The following is a 26389-nucleotide window of genomic DNA, read 5'->3' on the forward strand; positions in this document are numbered from 1 at the left end:
ATAGGGCAAAATATAACGTTTTTGTCTTCCAATTTAAATGCTATCCCCATCAAAAGATTCAAAACATATACTCCTACAATTTTCAGTTTCTTTTACGTTATAGTAAAACTTTCCAATGGGTTAGGACTTAGGAGTGAGAATACTTGAAATTGGTAGATCAGATTTCGGAATAGGCAAATTCGTCACTTAAATCTATCAGCAATCCAAAACATCAAAATACGTATGATGTGCTGGCCCATAAATTCCCAATACACAAAACCCCTGATAAGTCAATCAACTAGCCCAACAACTCTTGATGAACGAACCAGAAGCAAATCCCAACCCAACAATGTTGTCTATGTTAAAAAGGTTACTACCTTCATCCATCAAAATTTGTTCCACTTTGACTTGATACGGATTTTAATAAATATAATGGAAAGTGAGTTGAAAAAGTTAGTGGATTGTGAGTTCTACTACCAAAAATGATAAAAGTGAAATGAGACAAGTTTTTGGGAGCGGACGAAATTGAAAAAATGATAACTCATATATGAATAATAAAGAAACTAATATTATCATAGACTGAGCATATGATAATAACTCATATATGAATAATAAAGAAACTAATATTATCATAGACTGAGCATATGATAATAACTCATATATGAATAATATACTACTACTAATAAGTCATGATAACCTAGCAATACAAGATAAGTAAAATATTTGAATGTTCTCCTATTTTATTTATACTATTAAAATTTTATTTTTCGGTTATTTATTAAAATATTTGAATTTTCTCCTATTTTATTTATACTAATACTAATATTAAAATTTTATTTTTCGGTTGTATTGTATTAATTTGTTTTCGTCAAATTCGGAATATTTGGGAAACAGATCTGTTAATTTGTTTTTATCTATTTACACACCTAGAAATTAGAATAAGTTATTAATTTAAAAAACCAGAAACGCCGCCTTAATTCACCTACCATCCTTCTTCTTCTCCTTTTCTCTATTCCTCCGCCGGCTGAACCCTAGCAGTTTCTGAATTTCTGCGGCGGCGTATCTGGTACGCATGTCGCCGCCTCTTTTTAAATGCACCAGCATTCAAATTCAAATTAATCACTCTTCCGATATTTTTCCTGTTTACATAATCTGGATTTTGATGCTTCCAATTTGCATTTTTTAAGTTTAGGGTTACTGCCCCCTGTTGATCCCACTTTTATATTTTCAGTTGTAAGCAGAATCGGCAATGGCGCATTCTCTACTTCAGCCAACTAGATTGCATTCCTCTTCAACCAGCTCTAGGCAGTTTACTCGGTCTAATGAGAGTAAAAGATCGTCGGCGACTATGTTGTGTTGCTCGCGATCCGCTCCTATGAGACTGAGCAGTTTCTCAGGATTGCGGCGAGCTAATTCCGTTGACGCCATGCTGCACCAAGGCCAGCACACGTTCCTATCGAAGGTGGCAGCTGCAACCACCGTCAATAGACGAGGGAGGAGTTCGCGGATGACTCCGCGAGCCATGTTTGAGCGCTTTACGGAGAAGGCAATCAAGGTCATTATGCTGTCACAGGAGGAGGCGAGGCGTCTGGGACATAATTTCGTTGGAACGGAGCAGATATTGTTGGGGCTCATTGGTGAGGGCACTGGACTTGCTGCAAAGACTCTTAAGGCCATTGGGATACACTTGAAAGATGCCCGTATTGAGGTGGAGAAGATAATTGGCCGGGGAAGTGGATTTGTTGCTGTGGAGATACCATTTACCCCTCGCGCTAAGCGTGTGCTGGAACTCTCGCTTGAGGAAGCCCGTCAGCTTGGTAACTAGTCTTGCAAAGTTTGCTTTTTTCTTTCTCTAAGTTTTTAGATAGGAGTATTATTCAACGACTTACTGCCAAGTGTAATTTCTGGGTTTTTAGCCAGTTTGTGATAATGGTCAGTTAAGTTGTCCTGTTTTGCTTAGCTTTGACTTCTTATAGTGAAAATGGCTCAATTTGCTACCAATTGTTTGACAGTGACTAATGTGAAGACAGATTCTATTTTGTTTTCGATGTTATTTATTTATGTTTTTGGTTCAGGACACAATTATATTGCACCAGAGCACCTGCTACTGGCATTGCTTCGTGAGGGTGAAGGTGTTTCTGCACGTGTCCTAGAGGCTTTAGGTGCTGACATCAGTAATATTCGAACTCAGGCAAGTATTGGGATGTCCTTCCTAACGTCTGGTTATTTTATCATTTTATGATTACCTTGAAATTGAAGGATTTTGCATTTGGTAAAATAGGTCATTAGAATGATAGGTGAGAATCAAGATCCTGCTACTGTTGGGGGAGGAGATAGAAGCTCTGGCAGCAATATGCCCACTCTTGAGGAGTATGGTACCAATTTAACCAAGCTTGCAGAAGAGGTAAGTTTTCTTGATTTTTCATTAATGAGATTGGACCTGTATGGAGGTATAATTGAAGTTACTTTTGTCTTTCTAGGGTAAATTAGACCCAGTTTCTGGAAGGCAGGAACAAATCGAACGCGTCGTCCAGATTTTGGGAAGGCGCACAAAAAATAATCCTTGCCTTATTGGAGAACCTGGTGTTGGGAAAACAGCTATTGCTGAGGGTCTTGCTCAAAGAATAGCAAATGGAGATGTTCCCGAGACTATCGAGGGGAAAAAGGTTACACCTACACTTACTATGTCTATCATAAGAAATTGCCGCAAAGCTTTACATTATTTTAATCGTTGAATAATATTGTCTTTGACTCTTTGATGAACGATAAACCCCCAGCACATCAAGCAGCATCTGCCTTGACATCTATGTAATCAATTATATTCTCAGTTGCTTTAGTTATGAAACTGATGTCCACTTCTGGAAGAATATTTGATTATTCACGGAACTATGATCAGATTCAGAATACATTTTCCAAATTACAAATTCCCTTTCCTTTTTATTCCTCGTATTTTCTTGTTGATGTAATGATTTCTCACATATCAGGTGATAACATTGGATATGGGTCTCCTTGTTGCTGGGACAAAATATCGTGGTGAATTTGAAGAAAGATTAAAGAAGTTGATGGAGGAGATTAGGAAAAGTGATGACATTCTACTTTTCATTGATGAAGTACACACTTTGATTGGAGCAGGAGCTGCTGAAGGGGCTATTGATGCTGCAAACATCTTGAAGCCCGCATTAGCTCGAGGTGAACTACAGGTAAGCTTCAGAAGAATAGCATGTAAAAAATGATGCATGAGCATTTTAGACTTTTTGAGGTTGTTAGTTTCAATGTTCAATATACTCTTCTTTATGAGCATAGACTTCAATAATCTTTTCCCCAAACTAACTTGGCTCATTCTTGTCCGCAGATGATGCATTTCGATTTTTTGTATTAGTGGTTAGACAATTTTTGTGGTAGGCAATCTCTGTGTCATGTATATAGGATAAAGAAAAAAATTTACTGATCCGTGGCAGGTGAAAGAGCTTGTAAATCTTTAATCTTCACCTGGCTGATATAATCTATAAATCCTGGAGTGTTTGCATACTGCTGAGATTTCTACTTGTATACTGGGACAGGGTGATTTTCATTTTGACTTTAACATGAAGGTTTTCTGAATGATATACAATTCTAACAACTTTGCCTCTATTATCTGTAGATTTGGTTAGTTATAGTTATTTCATTTGTGGACATCTTGATTGTGCTTACTATATCATATCTGTGTACTTAATCATGTAATTGCAGTGCATTGGGGCTACTACACTCGATGAATACCGAAAGCACATTGAGAAGGATCCTGCACTAGAAAGAAGGTTTCAACCTGTTAGGGTTCCTGAACCTACTGTAGATGAGGCCATTGAAATTCTTAAAGGGCTCCGGGAGCGGTATGAAATACACCACAAGCTTCACTACACAGATGAAGCTTTAGTTGCTGCAGCACAATTGTCCCATCAGTATATCAGGTATAATTAGTAGTAAGACATTTCTCTATCATAATGATTAATATGTACTTGAAGGACCAATCGACCTGGGACAATTGTTTCCATTTCTTCTCAATCATCAAGAAGAAGAAACTGGTTATATCAGTTGTATGTTGTTGTATTTGTTAGTATCTTCTTTGTGGACATTATGGATGTAAAAATGAAAGGAAATTTGTGCACACACCAAATAAACTGAATATCGGCTTGCATGTTGCAGTGACCGATTTCTGCCTGATAAAGCTATTGATTTGATTGATGAAGCTGGGTCCCGGGTCCGACTCCAACATGCACAGGTAAGGAATGCCCTGGCCTCATAGCTAACTCAACTTTCTTCCTTATGGTTATGATGATACTTATACATTTTTCAGCTTCCTGAAGATGCAAAGGAACTAGAAAAGTTCATCAGGGGGGTAACAAAGGAAAAGAATGAAGCTATTCGAAGTCAAGATTTTGAGAAGGTAAGTTGTGCACATAATATTTAATTGTCCTATATAATTAAGATGTCAAATCCGGAATATGTATTCCTACTAATTTAAATGCGGGTTGGAACTGAGATACTGAGCTTTTTGTAAGCCGTTATTTATTTTATAGGCTGGAGAGCTACGTGATAGAGAAATGGATCTTAGGGCAAAAATGTCCGTTCTTGTTGAAAAGAACAAGGAGATGACCAAGGCAGAAACTGAGGCTGGGGAAGGAGGCCCTGTTGTTACTGAAGTTGACATTCAGCATATCGTTTCTGCTTGGACAGGTATCCCAGTTGAGAAGGTCTCAATCGATGAATCTGGACGTCTCCTCAAGATGGAGGAGACACTCCACACAAGGGTCATCGGGCAGGACGAGGCTGTCAAAGCCATTAGTCGTGCTATTCGCCGTGCCCGGGTTGGGTTGAAAAATCCCAACCGTCCTATTGCTAGCTTCATATTTTCTGGTCCTACTGGTGTGGGGAAATCTGAACTAGCTAAAGCCCTGGCTACCTATTATTTTGGATCTGAGGAAGCCATGATCCGACTTGATATGAGTGAGTTCATGGAGAGGCACACTGTTTCAAAGCTCATTGGTTCACCTCCTGGATATGTTGGTTACACTGAAGGTGGGCAGCTAACCGAGGCTGTTCGCCGTCGTCCTTACACAGTTGTGCTTTTTGATGAGATTGAGAAAGCCCATCCTGATGTTTTCAACATGATGCTTCAAATTCTTGAAGATGGTAGGTTGACCGACAGTAAAGGTAGAACAGTAGATTTCAAAAATACTCTTCTGATCATGACGTCAAATATTGGAAGTAATGTAATAGAGAAGGGAGGCCGTCGTATTGGTTTTGATCTGGATTACAATGAGAAGGACAGCAGTTACAACCGGATCAAGAGCCTAGTGACTGAGGAGCTTAAACAATATTTCAGGCCAGAATTTTTGAATAGATTGGATGAGATGATTGTATTCCGACAGCTCACCAAGCTTGAAGTGAAGCAGATATCTGATATTATGCTGAAGGAGGTGTTCAAGAGACTGGAAGTCAGGGATATTGAGCTTAATGTGACCGAGAGGTTTAGAGATAGGGTGGTTGATGAAGGATATGATCCAAGCTACGGAGCTAGACCACTCAGACGAGCTATAATGAGATTATTAGAGGATAGCATGGCAGAGAAAATGCTTGCACGTGAGATCAAAGAAGGTGATTCAGTTATTGTTGATGTTGATTCTGATGGCAAAGTCGTAGTTCTGAATGGTAGCAGCGGCGTTGCTCCAGAACCATCTCCTGAACCAGTGGTATTCTAGATTGCACTGCTTGTTTGATTACCTGCTGATACGTTTCTTCTGCACATTGCTTGTCATTTGGAAGATATCAACCCAGGCCATCAGTTAGAAGATGATTTATATGGAGTTTAGTGCGTGTTGTAGTTTTTTTTCTTGGGAGGTAAGTTCTACATAGAATAGATAGCAAGGGTATTTAATTGTCAATGAGAAGGATAATAAAACATGGTGCCCCTGTTTCTCTCTCTCTGGAATGTCTTGTTGGGGGCAATGGAGATGGAAATGGGATTATTTACATTGATGTGGGGATTTTGAACAAAATAAATGATCAATTTGATTTTTGTTCAGTCTTACTTATTTTGTTATTGTCATTTAAAAGTTCGGATCCAGAATTTCCCCCTACTTGGAAAAATCCTCGTATCTAAAATTTTAGTAGCATGCAGATATCGACAATATTCATAAATCCTAGTAAGTGAATATTTATAAAATCAACACATTTTAATTTGTTTTAGACAAGTCCCTATTCGGTGAACGCGACCAAGATGGAGACAGTGGCTGAAGCTGTTGATGCCGGTGGCGGCACAATTGAAGTGTTGGAGTTTCAAGGCTGAAACTCTAATTTTGAATTTTAGAAATTATTTTAATCTTCTTATAAAATAAAAAATATTAATAGTAATTAAGTACTAGTGTTTAATTGATAGTGTAAGTGCTAGGTGTTTTAAGTCGGTCATAGTTCAAAATCTCTTCGACTGTCAAAATTTAAAAACTCCCTAAATCTTTGGCAAAGAATGGACCAATTCATAGTGTATAGTGATCCAAAACTAACAAACATAAACTTGGACCAAAATTGTAAAATATTGCTTCCTTCGTCCACGAGTACGTGTAATAAGTTAACAGAAAAAAAATTAAACATCATGACATTTTTCATAAATTCAAAGTGAAGTACATTTCAGAAACAACGCCACCTGGTCTTGAGCACAATATTGTGCATAATTTGTGGCAGGGACTGATATCAACATTTGCCAACCCAACCCAACCCAACTACGAATGAAGGATCAGAGTCCTCAGAGAACAAGTCTGTATTTGATCTTACTCAGAATTCACAAGCAGAACATTCGAAGTAGAACAAATGATACATGAGCTGCTCAACTCAGAACCCTATCATTCAGAACCAGACTTGTCAAGACTGGACTTGGTCAGAAGTCATGGCTTCACGACCTGTGTTCACTCGATTAGTCTTGGGTAGCATTAGCAGGCATGTATTAGTAGTCTACATAGTGACTTTGTATTGCACACTCAATATGAAATGAAAGAAAGCACAGCACACCAAAGTTCTTTCTTGAATAAGTGCCGAGATAAATAAAAGAAACAATGTATGTAAACCTTGTTTATTCTTCGGTCATTGAGGGAGATTGTCTTTGGGTTGGGCTGACACTTCCACCTCGACTTATCTTGAGTGCATCGAGTGCCTTCTGTATCTCCATTGTCATGGCACTGTCGACACTGCCTGATGATAGTTTCTTGTGCACCTTCTGTAAATGAAGTTTCAAAGAGCTGCTACTCAGTCCAGCGTTCTTCCCACAGATCGGACACACCTTCATCATCGGTCTGCGATGTTGCCATTCCATTGAGACTTTTCCGTGCAACTTTTGGTCCAAGTCCAACAGAATCCTCGCAAACCCATCATTAGGCTGGGCTCTGCGATGAGCTCGTTTCAGCGCATTCCACGCTTGTGATAGAGTAAAGTTTCTGCAATAGACAAAACTTCAAGTTGAATTTCATAGGGAAGGACAGGATAAATATTACATTTCCAAGCAATGGAATGCCAAAGATGGCATAGTTCATTGCTGAATGAACTATCTTCTTTGTTTTCTGAATTACAGATGCTACTGTGAACTTACTTTCTGAGCATCAGATAAGCGAGAATCAGTGTTGCGCTCCTACTCTTCCCTTCAAAGCAATGAACCAACACTTTACCACCCATTTTCTCAACATGATTGATGAAATCATGAGCTTCTTGGAAAATATCACTGATGTTAGCATTTTCATGATCACATATCTGGGGACAGAGATGAGTCAGGATCAAGAAACTCTAACTGAGACAACTCGACAAAGATACGATAAAGGTTTTTTTAATAAAAAGGATAAAGTAATCAATAAACTGAGATTTAACTTGATTACTCCTTTAGTTTCTGAACACAAGCTACATGATTAAATGAAGATGTTCTTGTTCAAGAGGGTATTATTGTCCAGCATTTGATAATTTTCTTAGTGGAAGAGCAAAATCCTGGATCATATAAGAGTTATATGTATGAAAAATCAAGAAAAAATGTGTAGGCACTACTTACTGAAAAGTTTTTGTATTCAAATAAATCAGGAAACTGAGAATCTGCCTGTCCAATTTCATTCGAGCACAGACATAAAATATGTGTAATCCCCAAAAGCTGCAGAGTGTACACAGATCTAGCAGCGAGTGCCCCACCGATAAACAGACTGCCTGATATTGGTGATGGTTTTTCCGTGTTTGCTGCTTCAGATATTAATCCTATTCTCTCAAGAATGTGCTCGAGCCTGACCTGATAATTAAAAACCCTAGATTACTTCCAAGGAAAGACGAAGAGTGTTATCAATATCAATCATGCACTAGCTCTTCAAATCACACCTTTAGCTCATAAGCATCAACCATATAATTGCTATCACTGCCTTCAAAGAACCCGGTAGTGAAATTATTCTCCTGGCACAGTTTAATTGCATCATTCTTAAGCATGTCAGTCCACTGTTCTAATTCTTTGTTTAGTTCTGCATCCATCTGAAAGAGAATAGCAAAGAACCAATAATGAAATAGATGCAAAAAGTATACCCAACATGAAGTATGCAGCTCCTAAAAAGTTCTATCAAGAATTTTGGATACAGAAACTACAACTGCATTACGGCAATGAATCTTCCAACATATTGCCACTTCTAGTTGATACCAGAGAATATGTTATGGAAAGGAAATAATCAGCTTATAGATGAATGACAAACTAAAAACATTTGAGAGCATAGATGATAATTAAATGTCTTCAGCCACAAAAGACTAAAAAACAACAATAGCTCATTTAGATAATATTTTTGTACTCCATTTACTACACATGTTGCACACCTTTGCAAATTTGTGGAAGTCACGAAGCTTTGACGTCAATCGCAAGCTACGTAAGGGCTCTCCACTCCCCCTGCCTGACTTTCCATGCCAATTGTCGCGTGATATTGGAGAACAGCTATCTAAACTTTCTCTAAATCCGCTAGATGGCTGTCTCGGCCCTACTCTCTGTGATTCTGACTCATTTACATCTGAAGTGTTATCACTGGAGCCCCGATCCCTGCTAGGTGAAGGTAGAAAGTGGGCATGAGACGGTGATTCAGGAACCACCAGATCCTCTTTGTCAAGATCACCGCAAGTAGATTTATTTACAATATTGAGAAAAATTCTCAAAAGACCATCTAGTTTCTGGTGAAGAGTAAGAAGGAAAATATGAAATCCCTGCAAGTCCCTGAGTGCTGCTCGAAATCCACTTCTGAATGATTGTACAACTGAGGTCATTTCATATTCCCGTATATCAGTCGTTACATCAGCATTTTCTGGCGATGTCCCCAGTTTTCCACTGGTTATTTCATTCAACAGCTGTGATGCGTACTCCGAACTGTTTATGAGGAGCTCAACTAGCTTAGGGTAATTTGCTTGGTCATTTGTACGTTTTCCAGCTGGTGGTCTTCGAGGTACCCCAGAGTCTATTGCCAGAATATGAAGATCATTACATCCTGACTCATTCAAAGAAAGACTCTTTACACTCATATTGCTAGATTTTGGAGATTCTAGAATATCAGAAACATCAGAACTCTGCGATACCAATGCAGGTTGCGGAGGGCTTAGTCTACTACTGTCTATGGAAGTTGCTCTTCTTTCCTTTTGAAGTGCCCGAATAACTTTTGGTCTATATCTATTGATTGCTGAATCGAAAGCCAACTCTAGCGCATCCATATTTGCGCCAGCAGCTTTTTCAGCCCACAGCAAATTTGCTGTGTTTCCACGCCACCTGAGATGGCGACAAGGAAGGCGATCTTCATTTCTAATAACAAGGTCTAACATCAAAATCCTGCCAAGCGCTGATCCAGTCTTTTCTGCAACTTCTCGTGACTCAAAAGCATTTGAGGTTTCCAATAACGGAGATCCATGGACATAACTGCAACGTCATCACAAATGGTATATGCTAAGTATCATCAAAGATCCATGCTCTCTCATTTATGCATCGGCTACTATAAAGTGGTGTATTACCAGAAAACTGTGTGAGATTTATACTCACATGCAGTATCTTACAGAAAATACTTTTTAAATAAGATTTTGATTTCTAAGTCATCATTCTCCCTAGAAATCTTTTACTGCAGAAAGCATTTATATAAATAACATTTGTATCACCCAATAACAGTTGCATTAAATGCAGAAACCCTGTGCTCTGAAATAGGGTCACCAATATGCCAGTTTTAATAAGAAGCAGAGCTTATAAATAACTAGATGCACCATAGCAATTGACATTTCTAAACGTACTTCATCACCAGAAGGCAGCGACTAAGCTCAAGAGCTTCCAGAAGTTCTGAACAAGTCATTTCACCAATTTCATCCCCTTCTGCAACGGCAGAATCTTTTGCTTTTTCTGCAGCTTCCTTTATTTGCTGCCATTCAGGGCTGGCATTATGAATGACCCTAGCCTGCATTTGTACAGTGTCTGACAAGTATAAATTTTTGTTTCACATGTAGGATTAAGGAGTAATGGAAGCAAGGAGGTACTTGTGGAGTTTTGACACCTAGCCACTTAGCAAATTCATAGCCAAGTCTCTCCGATTGGGTAGCCATCCTTGATGATGCAAATTTTATGACTGCCGCAGCTTCCTTGGGAGAAGACTCATCATGTTCTGGTTGGTTAAATAGCGCGAAAAAAACAACTCCGCCAGAATTAACGGTGACCTGACCCAACGAAATAGCAGAATAATCATTAGAAAGGCAATGAAAACGTAAAATAGTTATATGAAAAGATAACACATTGAAAGTTACAAAGCTATAATTTACATAAAGTAATAGATCTTCTAGCAGTAAATCATAAGTTTTGATAGTGTTTGTTCCTATATTTAATTGACATATAGAGAGTAAAAAAAAAGAAAGTACTATTAAAATGGGATACCTATAGGTATTGGTTATCTTATGGATACTAAATCATCAAGGACAAGGAATGCTACTCCATGTTATACAACAAAAATACATACTGTGTGGATTTCCTGGCATAATTTATTTACAGAAATGGAGAACAAACTGCACACTGAGCCAACAGTAAGATGTAAAATGAAATTCCTGAGATACAACTACACCAAAAGCATTTATAGAAACATCAGATACAAATACAATAACCACCAAAAAGAGCAATCAGTTTATGTTTTTTCTTGACAAAGACAAACCTCCAGTGGTCTGGTCATTTCATCCTCAGACTGCTCTGTACTGCTGCTATGCTCCGTATGGTGAAGCGAAGAAAGTGTGTTCCAGGAGAAGGAGCTTGAATCAATGTCTAACATGTCAGATTTACCAAGTCTGTCCCACAAGCTGATTTCTGTGGCTTGCTCAGGTGGGGATGTTTTTAAATCAACGTTATATTCTTCTAAACTGAAAGAAAACCATTCACAATAATTGTTTAAAAAAAGCAATTATCATTAACCATGCATAAAATGAATTATAAGTGTAGTCTTATTATTATTTGGAAACATTCAAAGAGTGGAAAATCTTGTGAATAGTACTCCCTCCGTCCCGCAATAAACAGTCTTATTTTGCCATTTCGGTTCGTCCCACAATAAGAATCATGTTTCACTTTTACCATAAATGGTAAGTAGGCCCCATATTCCACGAACTTATTCCACTCACATTTTATTATAAAACTCATACATACAAGTCGGACTCATATTCCACTAACTTACTCAACACACTTTTCTTTACATTTCTTAAAACCCGTGCCATAACTAAATAGGACTCCTATTGCGGGACGGAGGGAGTATTTGATGTCAACAAGTATTTTGACAATAATTTATATTTTAGCATTGTTTGGGTCAAACATGTTGCTCCATCGTTCACAGAAGATGCAGATTTCCAACAGCACTCTTCTACATAGGCTAGCTTGGTTATCTCAACTCATTACCATGATAACCACTTTTTTATACTTCATCCTAGGTGAAGATATATATAATGAGATTACAGAGGATACAGAAATTGACCAACAACAGTTTCAAGATTTATATCTTATCCAAAACAACAACTATTTATACCTAAAATAAGTTGGTGCACATCCGTCGAAAATTCCAGTCACCAGGATCCATCCTTTACATTCAGTGAATCCTAGATATATCAAGAGAATAGGAAGCCAACAGATGGATATACCGTGAACAAATGAGAACAGCTACATAAAAGCACAAGGCTGACAACTTGAAGAAAGAGCCTATCATTAGAAAGATTGCATGCGCACACGCTGGATTCAAAAATCAAATTTAATTTAAACTAGCAAACAATCATACTAGTTGATAGTAGTATTCTATTTGCAAGTACACTTGCTAGCGAGTGATTGCACTTGAACAAACAATTTTCCAGCAGTCATATATCCATCAACAAAATCAAACACAGCAGCATCGTGACAAACCTTAAGGGCATGCTCTCAGTGTGATGAGGCCGGTGAGGAAACCCTGAGGCCCGATACTTACTGCTGCGCTTGCGAACAAGCTCAAGCCATTGTGCAAACCTATAAGCAGGACCTGCTGTAATATCCCCTAACATATACAGTACCTGCATATCGAAACATTTCATTTCAAGCCGAAACCATCGTACCAATTTTCACGGAATGAAATGGTATTAAAGTAACAGAGAACAAAAAGAGACAACTAAACAGAGAGCAAGCGAGCCAGAGAGAGGGAGAGAGATTTACCCTTGAAGTGACAGTAAGGGGCAAGGGGGTTTCAGGCTCGGTGCCTGCCAGATCAATCTCTCTGTCTTCCTCCTCTTTCTGCATATACATATATATATATATCAATGTGAATCGAGGTCCACATATACCGCTGAAACAAAATCCCTTTCCATACAAATTGCCCTAAAATTTATTGAATTTGAGGTACAAAGGCAGTGATTTCCAGATCCAAGCAGTGATTAATAGATAAAAAGCATATATGTAAATTATTATAATCTGTGTATGTAACAACTTGATTGTTTATACAGAATGCATATTGATAAATCAATGTAGCAAGCTTTTCGGGTAGTGTGTGTAATGATTTGAATGGTGAAAAGTGACGTGGAGAAAAAGGTGTAGGGAGAGAGAGAGGGAATACATGATAATTGAATCGTGTTTCGTCCTTTTGATCATCAGCGGCCATTCCATCTCTCTCCTTTGGTGGTGAGGAATTGGAGTGAGAAGCCATGAGAAATTTGGGTTTTCAAAATTAGTGGATCTAGCGGCTATTTTTGGCTAGTCGGCGTTGACGGTGAAGACTCGGACACTGATGGCAGCAGTTATTTTATAGTACTAGATTCCGGCAGGCGGCGATGGTGGGCGGTTACTTATACTCCACTTCACAGTTCACACTACTTTTTCTGGATTTATTATGATCGAAATAGAAAACTCAAATTCCAAAAAATATCTAAAAAGGGAGGATTGCTCTGCAGAACGCTCAAAACGATAGCAAAGCTTGAGCGACCGTTTTTGTCATCATTTTTTTAATCGGTTCTGAACAATGAAAATTTGATCATTTTGGTCCTAAACTAACTGTTCCGTTAAAAATTAACGGTCAACATCCGATTTTGATCAAATTATATTTTTTACTCCCTAATTATAAAATAATTCTAATTGAATGTACAGTTATCTGGATTTGTTTGGTGAAGGAAGGAGGAGATCAAAGAGGGGATTTCAATTGAGAAATTTGAATACTGATTCCAACAAAAATGACGAGACAATTTAGGCTGCCCCCGGCGTCGTCGCGGCAGCCGCTGCTTGACAGCGACTTCTCATCGTGCGGCGGAATGAGGCGGAGGAGGGTGGAGATGGCCGGGTGGAGCAACGACGGATTGCGCGACGGTGGACTGCTGCTGCCCATGCGGGAAACTGGAGAGATATTGGGAGGGTTTGGAGAGGCATTTTTTGATTGATAAAGATTGGTATCGATCAATTGGGTCGTTGAAGCTCCTAGCTGCACAAGTGTTGATTTTTCGATTCCGGATAACCATCTCAAATCTGCAGATCTCCAGATTGGGAGAAATTGACAAGAACAAATAATTCACCGCTGTTTACCGAGGATTCGACGATTTAAATGGGCTTAATTTAGAAGATGACGACGACGGTGACTACTTCTTCCAGCTTGGCAGCTCCGAAAGCAGCAGGAGCGTCTCCACCGCCTTCGATTCGTCGCCGTACGAGAACGCAGAGGTGATTGAGCTTGAGTAAGAGATGCTGAATAAATTCTTCGAGGCTGGTTTCTGGCGAACTTAGTCAGAAAAGGGAAACCTCCGACCTCTAATTTTGAAAGAATATTTATAAAATAATTAGAAAATTAATTAGGGAGTAAAAAATCAGAATTAAAAGTTTAATTTGGTCAAAATCGGGATTAAATCCGTTGACCGTTAGTTTTTAACGGAAATGTTGACGGAAGACCAAAATGATCAAATTTCCATATGTTCAGGACCAAAATATCCAAAAGATAATGTTTAGGACAACAAAACGTAAAATGATCATATGTTCAGGACCAATTTTGGCCTTTACTCTTTTTTTTTTCTTTTGATATTTCAGTTTTAAATAATTTCTAAATTCCTTTTATAACGTGTAATTATATACTATAGTACTTCTTTACGAAAGAATTCAGAAAAAGGGATTGAATACGCTAACCTTTCGAAATGAGAGATTAATTTCGCTGACCTTTTGTAATATGGGTCCGAGGCATGCGAATTTTTCAAAATAAGGGATTTTCGAATTTTTATGCATTTTCTCTTCTTTTTAATGATTATTTCATTCCTAACATTTATAAGTTGACCAAATTACCCACATAAAATTTAACCCCAATTCTTTAATTCTTCTACCCATCGTTAAAACTGTTCTAAAATTCTGAAAACAAAAATAAATACACTTACGGACACATGGATAATCTACTTCCATTTCTTTGTTTCTATTCAGATTAGATTTTTTTTTTCAGAAAAGTTGGAAAATTTATCCTAAATGGAATGAACTGCTGCTATTAGATTTTGATTAAAGAAATTATGTGTTAGAAAAACGTATTGCAGGAGAAGGAAAAGTAAATCCTACAAAATTAAAATATGAGAGAGAGTGTCTGTGAGCAGATGCAAACAAACAAAAGTGCTGCATCAAATATAATTGCGAACATATAAAAGTATCATATACGCGGTGGAGGAGAAGGAGGAGGAAGGTGGAGGCGCCGAAGGGAGGAGAGGAGGAGGGTGGGCAGAAGATTTTGTTTTCTAAAGTGTGAATCCTTTTTTTGTTTTCAGAATTTTTATTTTGTTTTCATATGGAGTATTCAGAAGCGTAGAGTAGTATTTTGGATTTTTGGTCGAAGAATTAATGAATTGAGATTTAAATAAGGTGGATAATTATGTCAATTCATAAATATGATGAGTGAAATAATATGAAAAATGATAAGAAAAAGAGGAAAAAATCAAAAATCCTTTATTCCGAAAAATCCGCATGCCTTGATCCCATATTTTGAAAGGTCAGCGAAATTAATCCTAAATTTCGAAAGGTAAGCGAAATTAATCATTTTTTCCGAAATTTCTCCTTCTTCACATATCATGATTCTCTAACAATATCGAGCCAAAATTCCATCTGCACAGCTATTTTTATCTAAGACAATATCATCTACCCAATTATCTCATTCTAGCGTTTTTTTCTCCAAATTGAGATTTCACAACCTTTTTTCTCAAAAATCAAATTCCACTACACATCTCATCTTGTAATTTCTCACTTCTCTTTTTCCTCTAGCATTATACTATAATTTATATTTCAGTGTTTACCGAGTTCTTATCTGTGTGTAGGTTGGGTCATAACAAATAAAACGGAGAAGTGAATCAAGTGATAGTAGATGGCGTTTCACATGTTTATATGTTGACAGTATAATTTTAGTATGTCTGAATAATTTTTTTCTATTTTATGTTGTCCCTAAGAAAAGAATCTTTTTTAATTAGAAAAAGGACAAAAAATATAGGCAATGTGCAGAAAATGTGTGTTTTATATAAAACCTGATTAGAATTTTGCTAGTATATATAGAGCGCGGTCTGAATTCTTTAATTTACTGATACTTTAAGTTATATGTTATCCAAGACATTGGTTTCATTATTAACACCATCTTCAAGTGATTATTCCAAAGGCTAATTCGTTTGAAGTACTGTATTTCCTTCACATATAGTAAGTCTGAAATCAAAGGAATGTTTCAAATGCCATGTCGTATCGTATGCATACCAAACACGTTCATCATTCTTCCCCCTTCTAATTCCTTCTTTGTCATGAGTTTAAGATGAAAAATCAGAATTCAAGACAAGGTCTTCCTACTCCAAGGAAAGTCGGTTTGTATCCCAGGGAAAAAAATGCTATTTCACTTTGATTTTCTTCATTTATATTCACAATGATTCATAAAGAATGCTAGTTCACTTTACGAGCGTAAATATTTCATTGGAATAATCAAATTTTGAAATGACAACGTAGAACTTCACAGCCATATCAACTGAGAACGAATAATAGATGTCGAAGGTGATGCTGACGATGGGGTAAACTTCCCGTATTACCTATTCCATTCTTCATTTTTTATATCCTCCGCTAAATAATAGCCATAATTTTTTATGATAATTATTTGTGCAAAGAATTCACAAAGTCTAGCTCCTTTAAGTTGGAAATCAATAACATTCAAATACAACGCTTTCGGCCTCATTCTCAATTCAACCAATGAAATTCTATATGATACAAATGGCTTTACAACTTCTCAACTTAAAAACCTTTGGTTTTAAATTCCTAAGGCCAACACAAACTACCAATATATGTATACGAAAATCTGTAGATACACAAAAAAAGTAAAAAAAAGAAAACAAATGTATTTTGGGAGAACATACACATCTAATAGCATACCGATTAGGCATCTGATTCATGAGGATGACTGCCATTGGCTAACGAAGGTTGTCCAATTTCCTTCCTAGATGCCTCCCACAGTTGCTGTTCAATTCCCAACTTCCTCAGCTCTATTAGACCTCTTTCAACTGTGGTTCCACAAATATTAAATCCGTAAACATATTACACTGATAATGTGACCTTGCACAATTAATTGCAGACTGTTTTACTTCATCAAACTTAAGGAAGAAAGGACATGGATAGCAGTCATTGAAAAAAGCTTTTCATAAAAATGAGCATTTTCCTTTTGCAATAGAGCTTCAGAGAACATGATCGATATATGTAAAAACTTGACATTATATAGGTACAATTATGAAGATGCATTGCAAGAGTTTAAGGAAAAAAGTTGAGGGCAAAATGACAATATTTTCCAAATCATAACTGGAAGGTTGTAAATTTACTAGCAAGGTTTAATGGCAGATATATGTACAAGGGGTTTTTTTCAAGATGCAGCATTAAAGGTACAAGGGTGAAGATGTGAATGAGGCCCTTCAGATAATTTTTTTTTTAATGAAATATAATATATCTACCATTTCAGTTAAAAAAAACCTACTTATATACAGAGGAAAAATCACTTTGGGTGAAAGAAATTTTTAACAGATAAACAACATAACGATAAAGACAGACATGGAAGCTGCCTGTCACGGTCCTCTATATGTAATCTAATCTTATGACATACTATGGCATAAAAGTAGATCACAAAATGGTAAACTACACTAACAAGCAAGGAAAAACATGATAGAAGATTAAACTATGATTACCGTCAACAGCATCATGTGACGTTGGGGTTTTCCCACTCCGACTTATCCATAACTGAAGTCTCTCTTCCGCAATATCTTCCTCAACATCATGCACTTTTGCCCTTCTCCAGAAATATGTAAGCCAAGCCTATAAACAGACAACAATGTTAGACAAGACACACAAACTGATACCGTGTATTATTCGATGTTTTTATTATTAGTTATCTCTTATTTCCTTTACTACTCCTATTTAGTTATGCAGGGCTAAGTAATTTAGGGTTAAAATAAAGAATAGATCAGGCTTTCGTGAGGGTTTTAAGTCTTTAAATAGTTATTAGTGAGTTAAGGTTAGGATCATTGTGGGTATTATTCCAAAACAACATCCATTCTAGGCCTCACTGCGTGGAGTTTGGGACAGCATCTTCGAGTAGGGTCTCGCAAAAGGAGGTTTTGCTCTGTTTTCCCTTTTGATTATTTATGAATCTTTATGTTCTTTGTCCTTTATTTATCTCTATCACCTTTACTCTAACGCACACACGCACACATTTAAATATAATATATATATATATATATACATAGAGAGGGAGAGAGAGAGATGTGTTAACTAATGTGATTGTGCATGTATGAATTCAAAAATGTGGTTGAACACAAAAATACATATATGGATCAGAAAGTGCATAAATGCATTACTATACATAAGCATACATCGTATTAATAAAAGATGTATGATTATGTATAATGCATTGTTTTATACAGAAAAATGCATGGGTACTTCAGTACTCTCGGAGGATTGGGATTTGGGATCTACCTGATCCTATCCCTACATATATAGGAAAGGGATCAAGTGAGGATGCTATATCTAGGTGAGTATTGAGAATCATTTTCAGCCCTTTGGTGACAAAGATCTATGGTGCATGCAAATATGCAATGCAGCACCCCTTGGTTTGAATCCTGGAGGGGTGAAAATTGAAAACATTATAATTATTTATTTTATTCATCTCAGTGTTCATTGATTTTATGTACTACTAGTTCGTTATTCTCATTTATCATGAAAAATCCAATTTTCACTAGATCCCTACCCTACACACACAGAGCAAACCATTGCCATATTACCTCTATTTATAGCATCCATAGAACTAAAAAATCCTCTATCATTGTCATTTTACATACATGTACCCATTATGCATAACCAAAATAGAACAAACCCATTCATTGTCGACTCTCCCACAACTTACCCATTAATTATATACTAATATTTACTTTGTACTTCCCAGGAGTCCCTAACATTGTGATCAATCCCCCCACCACCCACCCCAATTAGTCATCAAACGTTTTCTCCGACAGTCCTCTCTGCCCAACCAGAAACTACAAACTGACCACATAGCATAGTCCCACAAGGCCAAAGAATGTTAGATCAGTACCAGTTACTTGAGATGCTATTTTTAACAGCCAAGGAACAATGAATGAGAGTGGGGAACATGGCAAATTCTAGTAGCAAATTGCAAAACTACTTAAGAAAATACGAGGGACTGTAGAGGAAGTTAGAAAATTGTGCATTAAAGATTACAACTTTCTTATCCTATATTCAACTCTATCCTCATGAAAAAAGTTATTCCTCCACATACAGATTATTCCAGTTTCCTCAAGCAGTAACAGTAACAAATAAAATGAGAGAGAACAAAATAACAGACCTCTTTGAAAAGAACATCATCGCATTCCTCTTCACTCAACTCTGGAGAAAAATATGTAGGCATTTAGATTTTGGGTAAATAATAATTTAAATGTGAAGGAAAATAACATGTCAGATGAAATCTACAAAATATGCTGGCGAAAAGCAAAAAAAAAAAAAGAGTATAACTTAATGTCAACTTCACTTTGCATCAAGTATATCTAAACAGTAGCAGAAAGAGAATAACTCTTAAGTGCAAAAAATAATTAGCTGGAATAATTTACATGTCTAATCACTTGGAAACAAAAGGCAGACATCACATTAGATCAAGACCTTGTCCAAGAATGAAATAAGTTAACAGAAGTACGATAGTCCTATAAATCATAGCAAGGTGGATACAACAAGCAAGTTTCTTACCGAATGCTTCCATGTACTTGGGATCACCAGATGATTTAGGATCTGTAATGTGGCAGAGAAAAGACTGTGTTACAACTTACAAGCAAACTATAATAATAGCTAACCCACAAAATTGCATGAATGAGTTGCAAAAATATATGTAACTTTCTGCAGACTACATGCATGACAGTTATGGGCTAGAGGGAGACTAAAATTCTGGGCAATACCTGAGAGAGATTGGCGAACTAAGGCTGATTGTCTTTTCTGTGCCATCATCAGCACAACAGCATCCTCAACCTTCAAATAAGACGAATGAATGAGGAATGGAGCAACCCAAATAGTGAGATCCTCACCACAGACAGCATTTGAGAGACAATATATACAGAACAATAAAATGAACAGTATAAGGAAGATACTTAAACCAAATTCATGAGAATAAAAAAATAAAAAATTAGAGAACCTTTAACGAGGCTAATTCCCTTAGACCCATCTCAACAGAAAGCATGCTCTCTATATTTCCTTCCCCAGTTAGATCATTCAAATCTCGAGCAAGTTTGCTTCGATCTGAATCATCCCCACCTGCTCAAATGTCAACAAATGGAAGCTTGCTTAGTTGCAGATGACAAGACCACATGAAACTCCAGACTAACAATTATAACATGGAGTATTGAGTATTATCATGTAGAAGCCCAACCATCCCAGGAATCCTCTTTCGCCTTCTGTCCAGCTGATATAACAACCTCAAAGGGCAGTGGAGCTAGAGATGACCAGTGCTCATGCTTGGAAACAGCTATATCTGCACATATACCTGTAGTGGAAAGAAGTAAAGAAAGAAAGCTTAAGGTCAATCAGCTCTTTTATAATGACAAATATGAAACCAATACAATAATGAAATGCTTTCCAGATGCAATATTGACCTCTAAAAATACTATGTGGTTATTATAACCACATAAAAGAGAAATTTGTACACCCTCGTCCATAGAAAATAGTCATTTGTGGACGGCACGAGTTTTAATGCACAATTAGAGAAGTGGGAGAGAGATAGAGAAAAGGTGGATAAAGTAGGAGGGAGAGAGAGAGAGAAATAAAAAACGTGTTGAGAAAGTTTCCATGGACGAAAAAAAGTGGGAAAATTGCACTATTTTCTGTAATTGGAGTATCATTATGTAGTTCCTAGGCCGGATCTGGATAATGTAACATGCAACATCTAGCTTGTAGCATTATAATTTGTCATCCCCTCCCTCCCCTGCACCCATGGAACAAATGATAATTCAGTAATATTACCATAATTTGAAGCTAAACCCCAATAACGAGCAAGCCAACATCTCTTCAGAACAACTTCTTCCTGGAAACAAACACCCAAAAGCAAAATATTGTAAGTTAGGACTCATTAAGACAGTTTCTGAGATTTTCATTAATTCTAAATTAATTGAAAGGACAACCATCTCCTCATGTGTCAAAATCATCCTTTGTGTCATTGTTTTGAGAGCATTTGCTTCAGATTCAGCTTCATGGAGCTGTTCTACAACAGTGGCAGTCTCCTCTTTCACGTTCTGATCAAGTATTTATAATGAACATTATCAGAATGCAAACTTGTGAAAAGTAGAAGGCCAAAGAAACACATAACTACATAAGTACCTCAAGTTCGGCACGGAGACCTGCAAGCTCTCCATCCCTTGCGTCTTTTGTCTGTTTTGCTGCTTTCAAAGCAGCCTGCGGTGAAATCATAATGAGAAAGCCATTTGGTTTACCATATCAGTATAAATAAATTGACTTATAATATAGATTTTTGTATGTACACATACCTCTCTTTTTTGAAGAGCTGCTTCCTTCCTGAAAGTGATTAACTCATCAGGAGCAACGCTAAATAGCTTGAGATACAGCTACATAATAGAAACTTACCGGCTTAATAGTTTAGCTTCCAAGGATACACCTTCCCCCAGGGAAGCTACCTAAAAGTTTCGTTCAGAAAGTCAAAATAAATACTGAAAACATGGATTTGAGATGAAGACTAGCATAAGAACCCGGTATAATGACCAAAACTGGTGCCCCCAGAAATGGGCACATTACTCATCGAACAAAAACAGTAAATTACAAAAATGACCTGAAATAAAGAGTTGAACTAAACAGCTATGGATTACTGCATCCAAATAACAAGACTGGTTTAATAGTTTCAGTATTTAAAATCCAGACTCAATGAAATTGGAACCAGGAGGCATTCAATAAGGGCAAGGAGCAGGGTTATTTTCATCTCTATGTTCTGACATACCAAACACCAATACTGAGTTTAAAGCTATGTCTTCGGAAAAGGGATTTAGAGTGTAACACTAACCTGTTTCTCTAACTCTCTGGCTCTAGCCTCTGCTTCTTCACGCTTTTCATCCGCGTGACGAAGCTGTTGAAAGAATTAGCCATAATGCCAGACAGGAGAAATTGTTAGTAAACCTCCTTTCAATATCTCTTTCGCTATTCATGTTTTCTTTTTGCTTTTCTTTATATAATTTACTTCCATATATAGGAGAAGCTAGAAAAACTCACCTTATCTAAGATTACTTCATTCTCCTCTTGCAACATATCAAGCTGCACATCGAATTTATGTAAGTTAACCATATAGTATACCATATTACCATGGGACTTTTGCAGTTAATATACAGTACAACCACTGACCAGAAAGCTTAACGGTGTGCAGCAGATAAATTGGGTTTACTTTATAACAAATCAGCAATCTTAGTATTACAGAAGTAGGCAGATATAATGAAAGACGTACTTCATCACGAAGTGCAGAAGCCTCTAGCTGATTTTCAGAACCTTTCAGGTCACGGCCTATATCAGGTACAAATCTGCATTGTTAGCCACCAAAGAAGAATCATTCAACTATCAGCCATTCAACAAGAACATTACCCCAAAAAAATCGTGACAAGAGAAAAAAGTAATCAGCTAAAACATAATGCTGAGAAAGCATGGATAGAAAGAGAAAAAAAAGGTTTGAAATGTATAGCATCAGGGAAAAGAACTATCGGAACTATCTGTCCTGGTAACAATGAGACATTCGGGCTGCAGCTTGCTTAGCTCTCGCTCTCTAATAGAAACTTAACTTAGTTAGTTGAAAGAGCTACATACAAGAATTCAGGGTGGGTAGGCAACAGGTTAAAGGATATAAAAAAAGTATTGGGACTCTCTTAGCTATCTATGGATGAAAACATAAATACATGTAATGATGAATTGATATATCTAAGGGATCAGTACCAGCACTAACTCCAATTTAGTAGAACCAAACCAAGGATCAAATGCAACAATTGGACCTAAAGGAGTAATAAAAGAAAATATATTATGCTCTGAAACAATTAAAAAATTGTTTCACCTGCTTTGTCGTTCCACCACTTTAAAATCACACTGACAACAAAAATCAGAACTTCAAACTAAAAATAAGTAAGTCAAAAACCAGCTGACAAGATTTTTCTCCCAACTCATTTGATAAAGTTTCATTGTTTCTCATTTTAATAAAGAAATACTAAAATACAGCACCAATTATCATCTAGGTTGGTATTCTGATGCAAATTCAACATTCAAAAACTTTGGCAAAATGTTCTCATAGGCCTCAATAAGAATTAAATTATGGACATGCATGAAATTCAACAAAAAAGGGAAAACAGATATAAATGCAATAACCTTTAAACCACCAACTTTTTGTTTTTAGACGAAAAAAGGGCAGTGCACAAAAATTTAATGTGGCATAACTCAGTAATTAGATATACATAACTTCTCACGTCATTGTTCTGCATCAGCAGCATTAGTTATCAGGTTAAATTATTGCATTTAGTAACAACATAAAAAGTCTGATGATATACAGAAATCTCGTAAAAGGAATAGCTTACCTCTTTTCTCTTAACCTGCTACTAGGGGGTTCAATTGGAGGTATGGCAACTGGAGTTTTCAAAGAGGATCTACTTGGTGGTGCCACTGTATTTGTTCCTGTACGGACAGACATTGAAGATCTTCCAGCTGATGTCGAACGAACAGGAGGATTGATGTCCATAAAATTCCGACCTAACTACAGACAAGACCATCCAAATTTTAATATATCCATGAGTGAGAACAATATAGTGCCCCTTAACCACTGTCAAACCCCACCCACTTTCATTTAACTGAACATGCTGACCTAAATGTACAAATACTACAAGTGCTATTACAGGAAATTCAACCTCCAAAGATACCACAGTATTGCAGATTGTATTTGAGATATATAACAGCAATGTTAGAACAATAAATGAATAAATAACTGTTGCCCAAGTACAATTGTACAAAAAGTGCTGACTGAAGTCCACCCTCACTGTTGGATCAAAACTGCAACAAGATTCATATTGGCCCTAGGTCACAAAGTTCAACAAGTCAAAAGCTATAGCTGAGTAGTATAATTGATTAGCTGCATGTTGTCATCCAATCCAGCCCCATTATGTGCAAAAGTAGTTGTTTCATTGTCCCGCTATTTTCCATCAAGAGAGGGAAAGAAGAAAAGGAAAATGTGGGTATGCAAGAAAGTTCTGATTAAATATAGGAAAATGCATTAATAGATCCTTATACTTTCATATTTTTATAATTGGGTCCTAAAACTCTGGTTTGTCATTTCTAATATGGAGGGACTGAGCTCTCAAACATCATTTACTCAAATTGACTCCCCATACTTTGACTTCCTCAGATGACCACCCATAAATGTGACCCAATTATACCACCATTACAATATTTAAGAACCGGGTTCAAACAAACTTATTTCAAGGACCAAACTATAACACAATCAAATTTAAGAAGTAAATTGAAGCAAATGAAAGTCCAAGGGCCCAATTATAAAATGCATGAAGGTCCAAGGACCCAGTTATGTTTTGCTTCTATGATTTTTCCAAGGAAATTCTTTGAGCAACTATGCTCCAACACACTTCTGGGAAAAAAAAAAGTTAAATACAGGAAATATAGAGGTTCAATGAACATGACTGAACTCTAGCCAAGCAAAGGACTGTCTAGAACACAATCTTCTAGAACTTTTTTGCCTCCAATATATGAAAACGTTGATATTTAAATAATTTGATTGGTTTCCATCACAAATGGTATTCTGAATAGCTTGGCTGGCTTCATTAAATTTACATCCACCATTTCCAAGAGAATCAATTAACATAAATCATGGTAAAGTCTGGTCCCTGCTGGTTTCGCGATTATCCATATAATCACCCTAATCTAAATCTACTATTTCTTCTCCAAATTACAGATAATCCCGTGATCATTAGAAAAGGCAGGTCTGATTTTATCAAGCCACTTCCAGTGAACGACAACTCAACTAATCCCTATGCCATAGCGATGTGTAGCAGAAATTAAACGACTCCAAATTGCTCCAACTAGATACAGCATAACACAATTTAAGCTTAGCAGAGAAAGCGCAATGTCTCACGTTAAAACATAGGAACCAATTTCAATTTTAGATCGAGATGGACAGAGAGTATTACAATTAACAAATCAACCAAGTGCTAAAAATTAATTAAACCCAAATTAACTCAAAGGACTTAGCACTGTGAAAGAGAGATCCAATCTCACCGAAGGCGACGGAGATCTATTAGGCCTGGTAAGCGAAATTCCGGAGAAGCCGCCGCCATTACTCCCACTGTCACTCCGATTAACACCAATATTACTGGAAGCCGACATCGGCGCCGGTGGAGCAGCAAAGCGGAAGCCGAGGTCATCGTCTTCATCATCATCGTCGTCATTGGGGGTCTTGGACGCCATGACGAGCGCCAGGCGCTGCGCCGCGGCCTTTGCGGCGACGTTCTGAGTCCGCTTGATGGTGGACATCCCGGCGGCGGAAGGGGGGAGCCTGGAGCGGGGGTGAGCCGGAGAGCCGACAGGCGAGGAGGAACCGGTGCTGCTGGATCCGCCGCTCCACTGGCGGGCGTAGACCGGACTCTCGGTCCTCTTCCGATTCATTACAAATTCGGACTGTATGTATAGGTGCGTGTTTTGTGGGGGCAGCTAGATTTGAGGGGAAATGGAATTTATGCTGAAGAATGAAGATGGCAAAGGCGAGGAGAAATAGGAACGGGATTTGGAGAAATTGGGTGGAAATTTGATGTACTGTATACCGACTTCAATGATCGCCAGAAATCTAAATATATTCGCATAAAAATGATTAAATGTTCTACTATTGTCGAATTTCTTAGTTCTGGGCAACACGAGTGTTCGAATCCCGGCAACGGCGATTTCATAATTATTTGTGTTTTTTCATTTTACCAAAGACTTTATCTTTCAATTTACATTTCCTTTGTTTTTTCAAAAATCAAATTGAATGGGTGATTCATATGTAAGTGATAGCATCAATACTCAATACTCAATACTCAGTTGGGCCGAGGATGATCCCCCACCAATTTCGTAATTAGTGTAGTACTAGTATTATATACATCTACAAAATTATAATTTGAAATTGTAGTGCAGTTGACATTATTGTAGTATTAAAGGCAAATAGGTGTTTAGTTTGATCGCAGCATCATTATATATTTATATCCAAGTGTCACTATATTTTATATCTTAGTGTACACTTACATAGTCTGTTATATTCTTATTATTTCTTTTGAATTTATACCATAACTTTATGTTTATTTCTCCACTTCAGTTTATTATCTCTTATCTTATGTCTTTTTA

General features: G+C 37.2%; 3 protein-coding genes across 10 annotated transcripts; 1 reads left to right on the forward strand and 2 right to left on the reverse strand.

The window, feature by feature from the left end:
- The first annotated feature begins 945 nt into the window (after positions 1-945).
- Positions 946-6037, forward strand: LOC125188412 (ATP-dependent Clp protease ATP-binding subunit ClpA homolog CD4B, chloroplastic-like). The gene is made up of 10 exons (XM_048085237.1): positions 946-1045; positions 1211-1796; positions 2055-2170; positions 2261-2383; positions 2460-2645; positions 2964-3179; positions 3706-3923; positions 4159-4234; positions 4310-4399; positions 4533-6037. The coding sequence occupies exons 2-10, from the start codon at positions 1229-1231 to the stop codon at positions 5712-5714; spliced, it is 2775 nt and encodes a 924-aa protein (XP_047941194.1). The 5' UTR covers positions 946-1045; positions 1211-1228; the 3' UTR covers positions 5715-6037.
- Positions 6038-6580: 543 nt separating this feature from the next.
- LOC125189108 (dual specificity protein phosphatase PHS1) lies at positions 6581-14216 on the reverse strand. 7 transcript variants are annotated; one of them, XM_048086315.1, is made up of 12 exons: positions 13077-13542; positions 12680-12757; positions 12398-12540; positions 11175-11376; positions 10513-10689; positions 10273-10433; positions 8833-9910; positions 8353-8499; positions 8039-8266; positions 7592-7749; positions 7074-7439; positions 6581-6908 (listed from the first exon to the last, which is right to left on the reverse strand). In XM_048086315.1, the coding sequence occupies exons 1-11, from the start codon at positions 13164-13166 to the stop codon at positions 7079-7081; spliced, it is 2823 nt and encodes a 940-aa protein (XP_047942272.1). In that variant the 5' UTR covers positions 13167-13542; the 3' UTR covers positions 6581-6908; positions 7074-7078. The 7 variants fall into 7 exon arrangements, with proteins under 7 accessions (XP_047942272.1, XP_047942273.1, XP_047942271.1 ...); XM_048086316.1 differs by having other exon boundaries at positions 6581-7439; positions 7592-7640; positions 8173-8266; positions 13077-14209; XM_048086314.1 differs by having other exon boundaries at positions 6581-7439.
- A 2391-nt stretch (positions 14217-16607) lies between these two features.
- LOC125189110 (coiled-coil domain-containing protein SCD2-like) lies at positions 16608-25846 on the reverse strand. 2 transcript variants are annotated; one of them, XM_048086321.1, is made up of 17 exons: positions 25292-25846; positions 23587-23762; positions 22479-22551; positions 22250-22291; positions 22044-22106; positions 21614-21663; positions 21517-21544; positions 21350-21424; positions 21154-21264; positions 20996-21056; positions 20406-20519; positions 20172-20290; positions 19939-20008; positions 19733-19774; positions 19338-19378; positions 17668-17794; positions 16608-16995 (listed from the first exon to the last, which is right to left on the reverse strand). In XM_048086321.1, the coding sequence occupies exons 1-17, from the start codon at positions 25676-25678 to the stop codon at positions 16871-16873; spliced, it is 1704 nt and encodes a 567-aa protein (XP_047942278.1). In that variant the 5' UTR covers positions 25679-25846; the 3' UTR covers positions 16608-16870. The 2 variants fall into 2 exon arrangements, with proteins under 2 accessions (XP_047942278.1, XP_047942279.1); XM_048086322.1 differs by having other exon boundaries at positions 23587-23758; positions 25292-25421.
- Positions 25847-26389: the final 543 nt, after the last annotated feature.

This window comes from Salvia hispanica, chromosome 5 (assembly GCF_023119035.1).
Source record: "Salvia hispanica cultivar TCC Black 2014 chromosome 5, UniMelb_Shisp_WGS_1.0, whole genome shotgun sequence".
Classification (NCBI taxonomy): Eukaryota; Viridiplantae; Streptophyta; class Magnoliopsida; order Lamiales; family Lamiaceae; genus Salvia; species Salvia hispanica.

Bases quoted from the DNA above. Each gene is read 5' to 3' on its own strand.
- LOC125188412 (XM_048085237.1), top strand. From the start codon at position 1,229: ATGGCGCATTCTCTACTTCAGCCAACTAGATTGCATTCCTCTTCAACC. The intron at 2,384-2,459 runs GTAAGTTTTCTT...TTGTCTTTCTAG, and splicing joins TAACCAAGCTTGCAGAAGAG to GGTAAATTAGACCCAGTTTC. The intron at 3,924-4,158 runs GTATAATTAGTA...TGCATGTTGCAG, and splicing joins TTGTCCCATCAGTATATCAG to TGACCGATTTCTGCCTGATA.
- LOC125189108 (XM_048086315.1), bottom strand. From the start codon at position 13,166: ATGGCTTCTCACTCCAATTCCTCACCACCAAAGGAGAGAGATGGAATG. The intron at 11,377-12,397 runs GTTTGTCACGAT...GTTTTCTTTCAG, and splicing joins ACTGAGAGCATGCCCTTAAG to TTTAGAAGAATATAACGTTG. The intron at 10,434-10,512 runs GTACCTCCTTGC...GTACAAATGCAG, and splicing joins TAGGTGTCAAAACTCCACAA to GCTAGGGTCATTCATAATGC.
- LOC125189110 (XM_048086321.1), bottom strand. From the start codon at position 25,678: ATGAATCGGAAGAGGACCGAGAGTCCGGTCTACGCCCGCCAGTGGAGC. The intron at 22,552-23,586 runs GTAAGCTATTCC...CTAACAATGCAG, and splicing joins AGCAGGTTAAGAGAAAAGAG to ATTTGTACCTGATATAGGCC. The intron at 21,664-22,043 runs GTTAGTGTTACA...CGAAACTTTTAG, and splicing joins CCAGAGAGTTAGAGAAACAG to GTAGCTTCCCTGGGGGAAGG.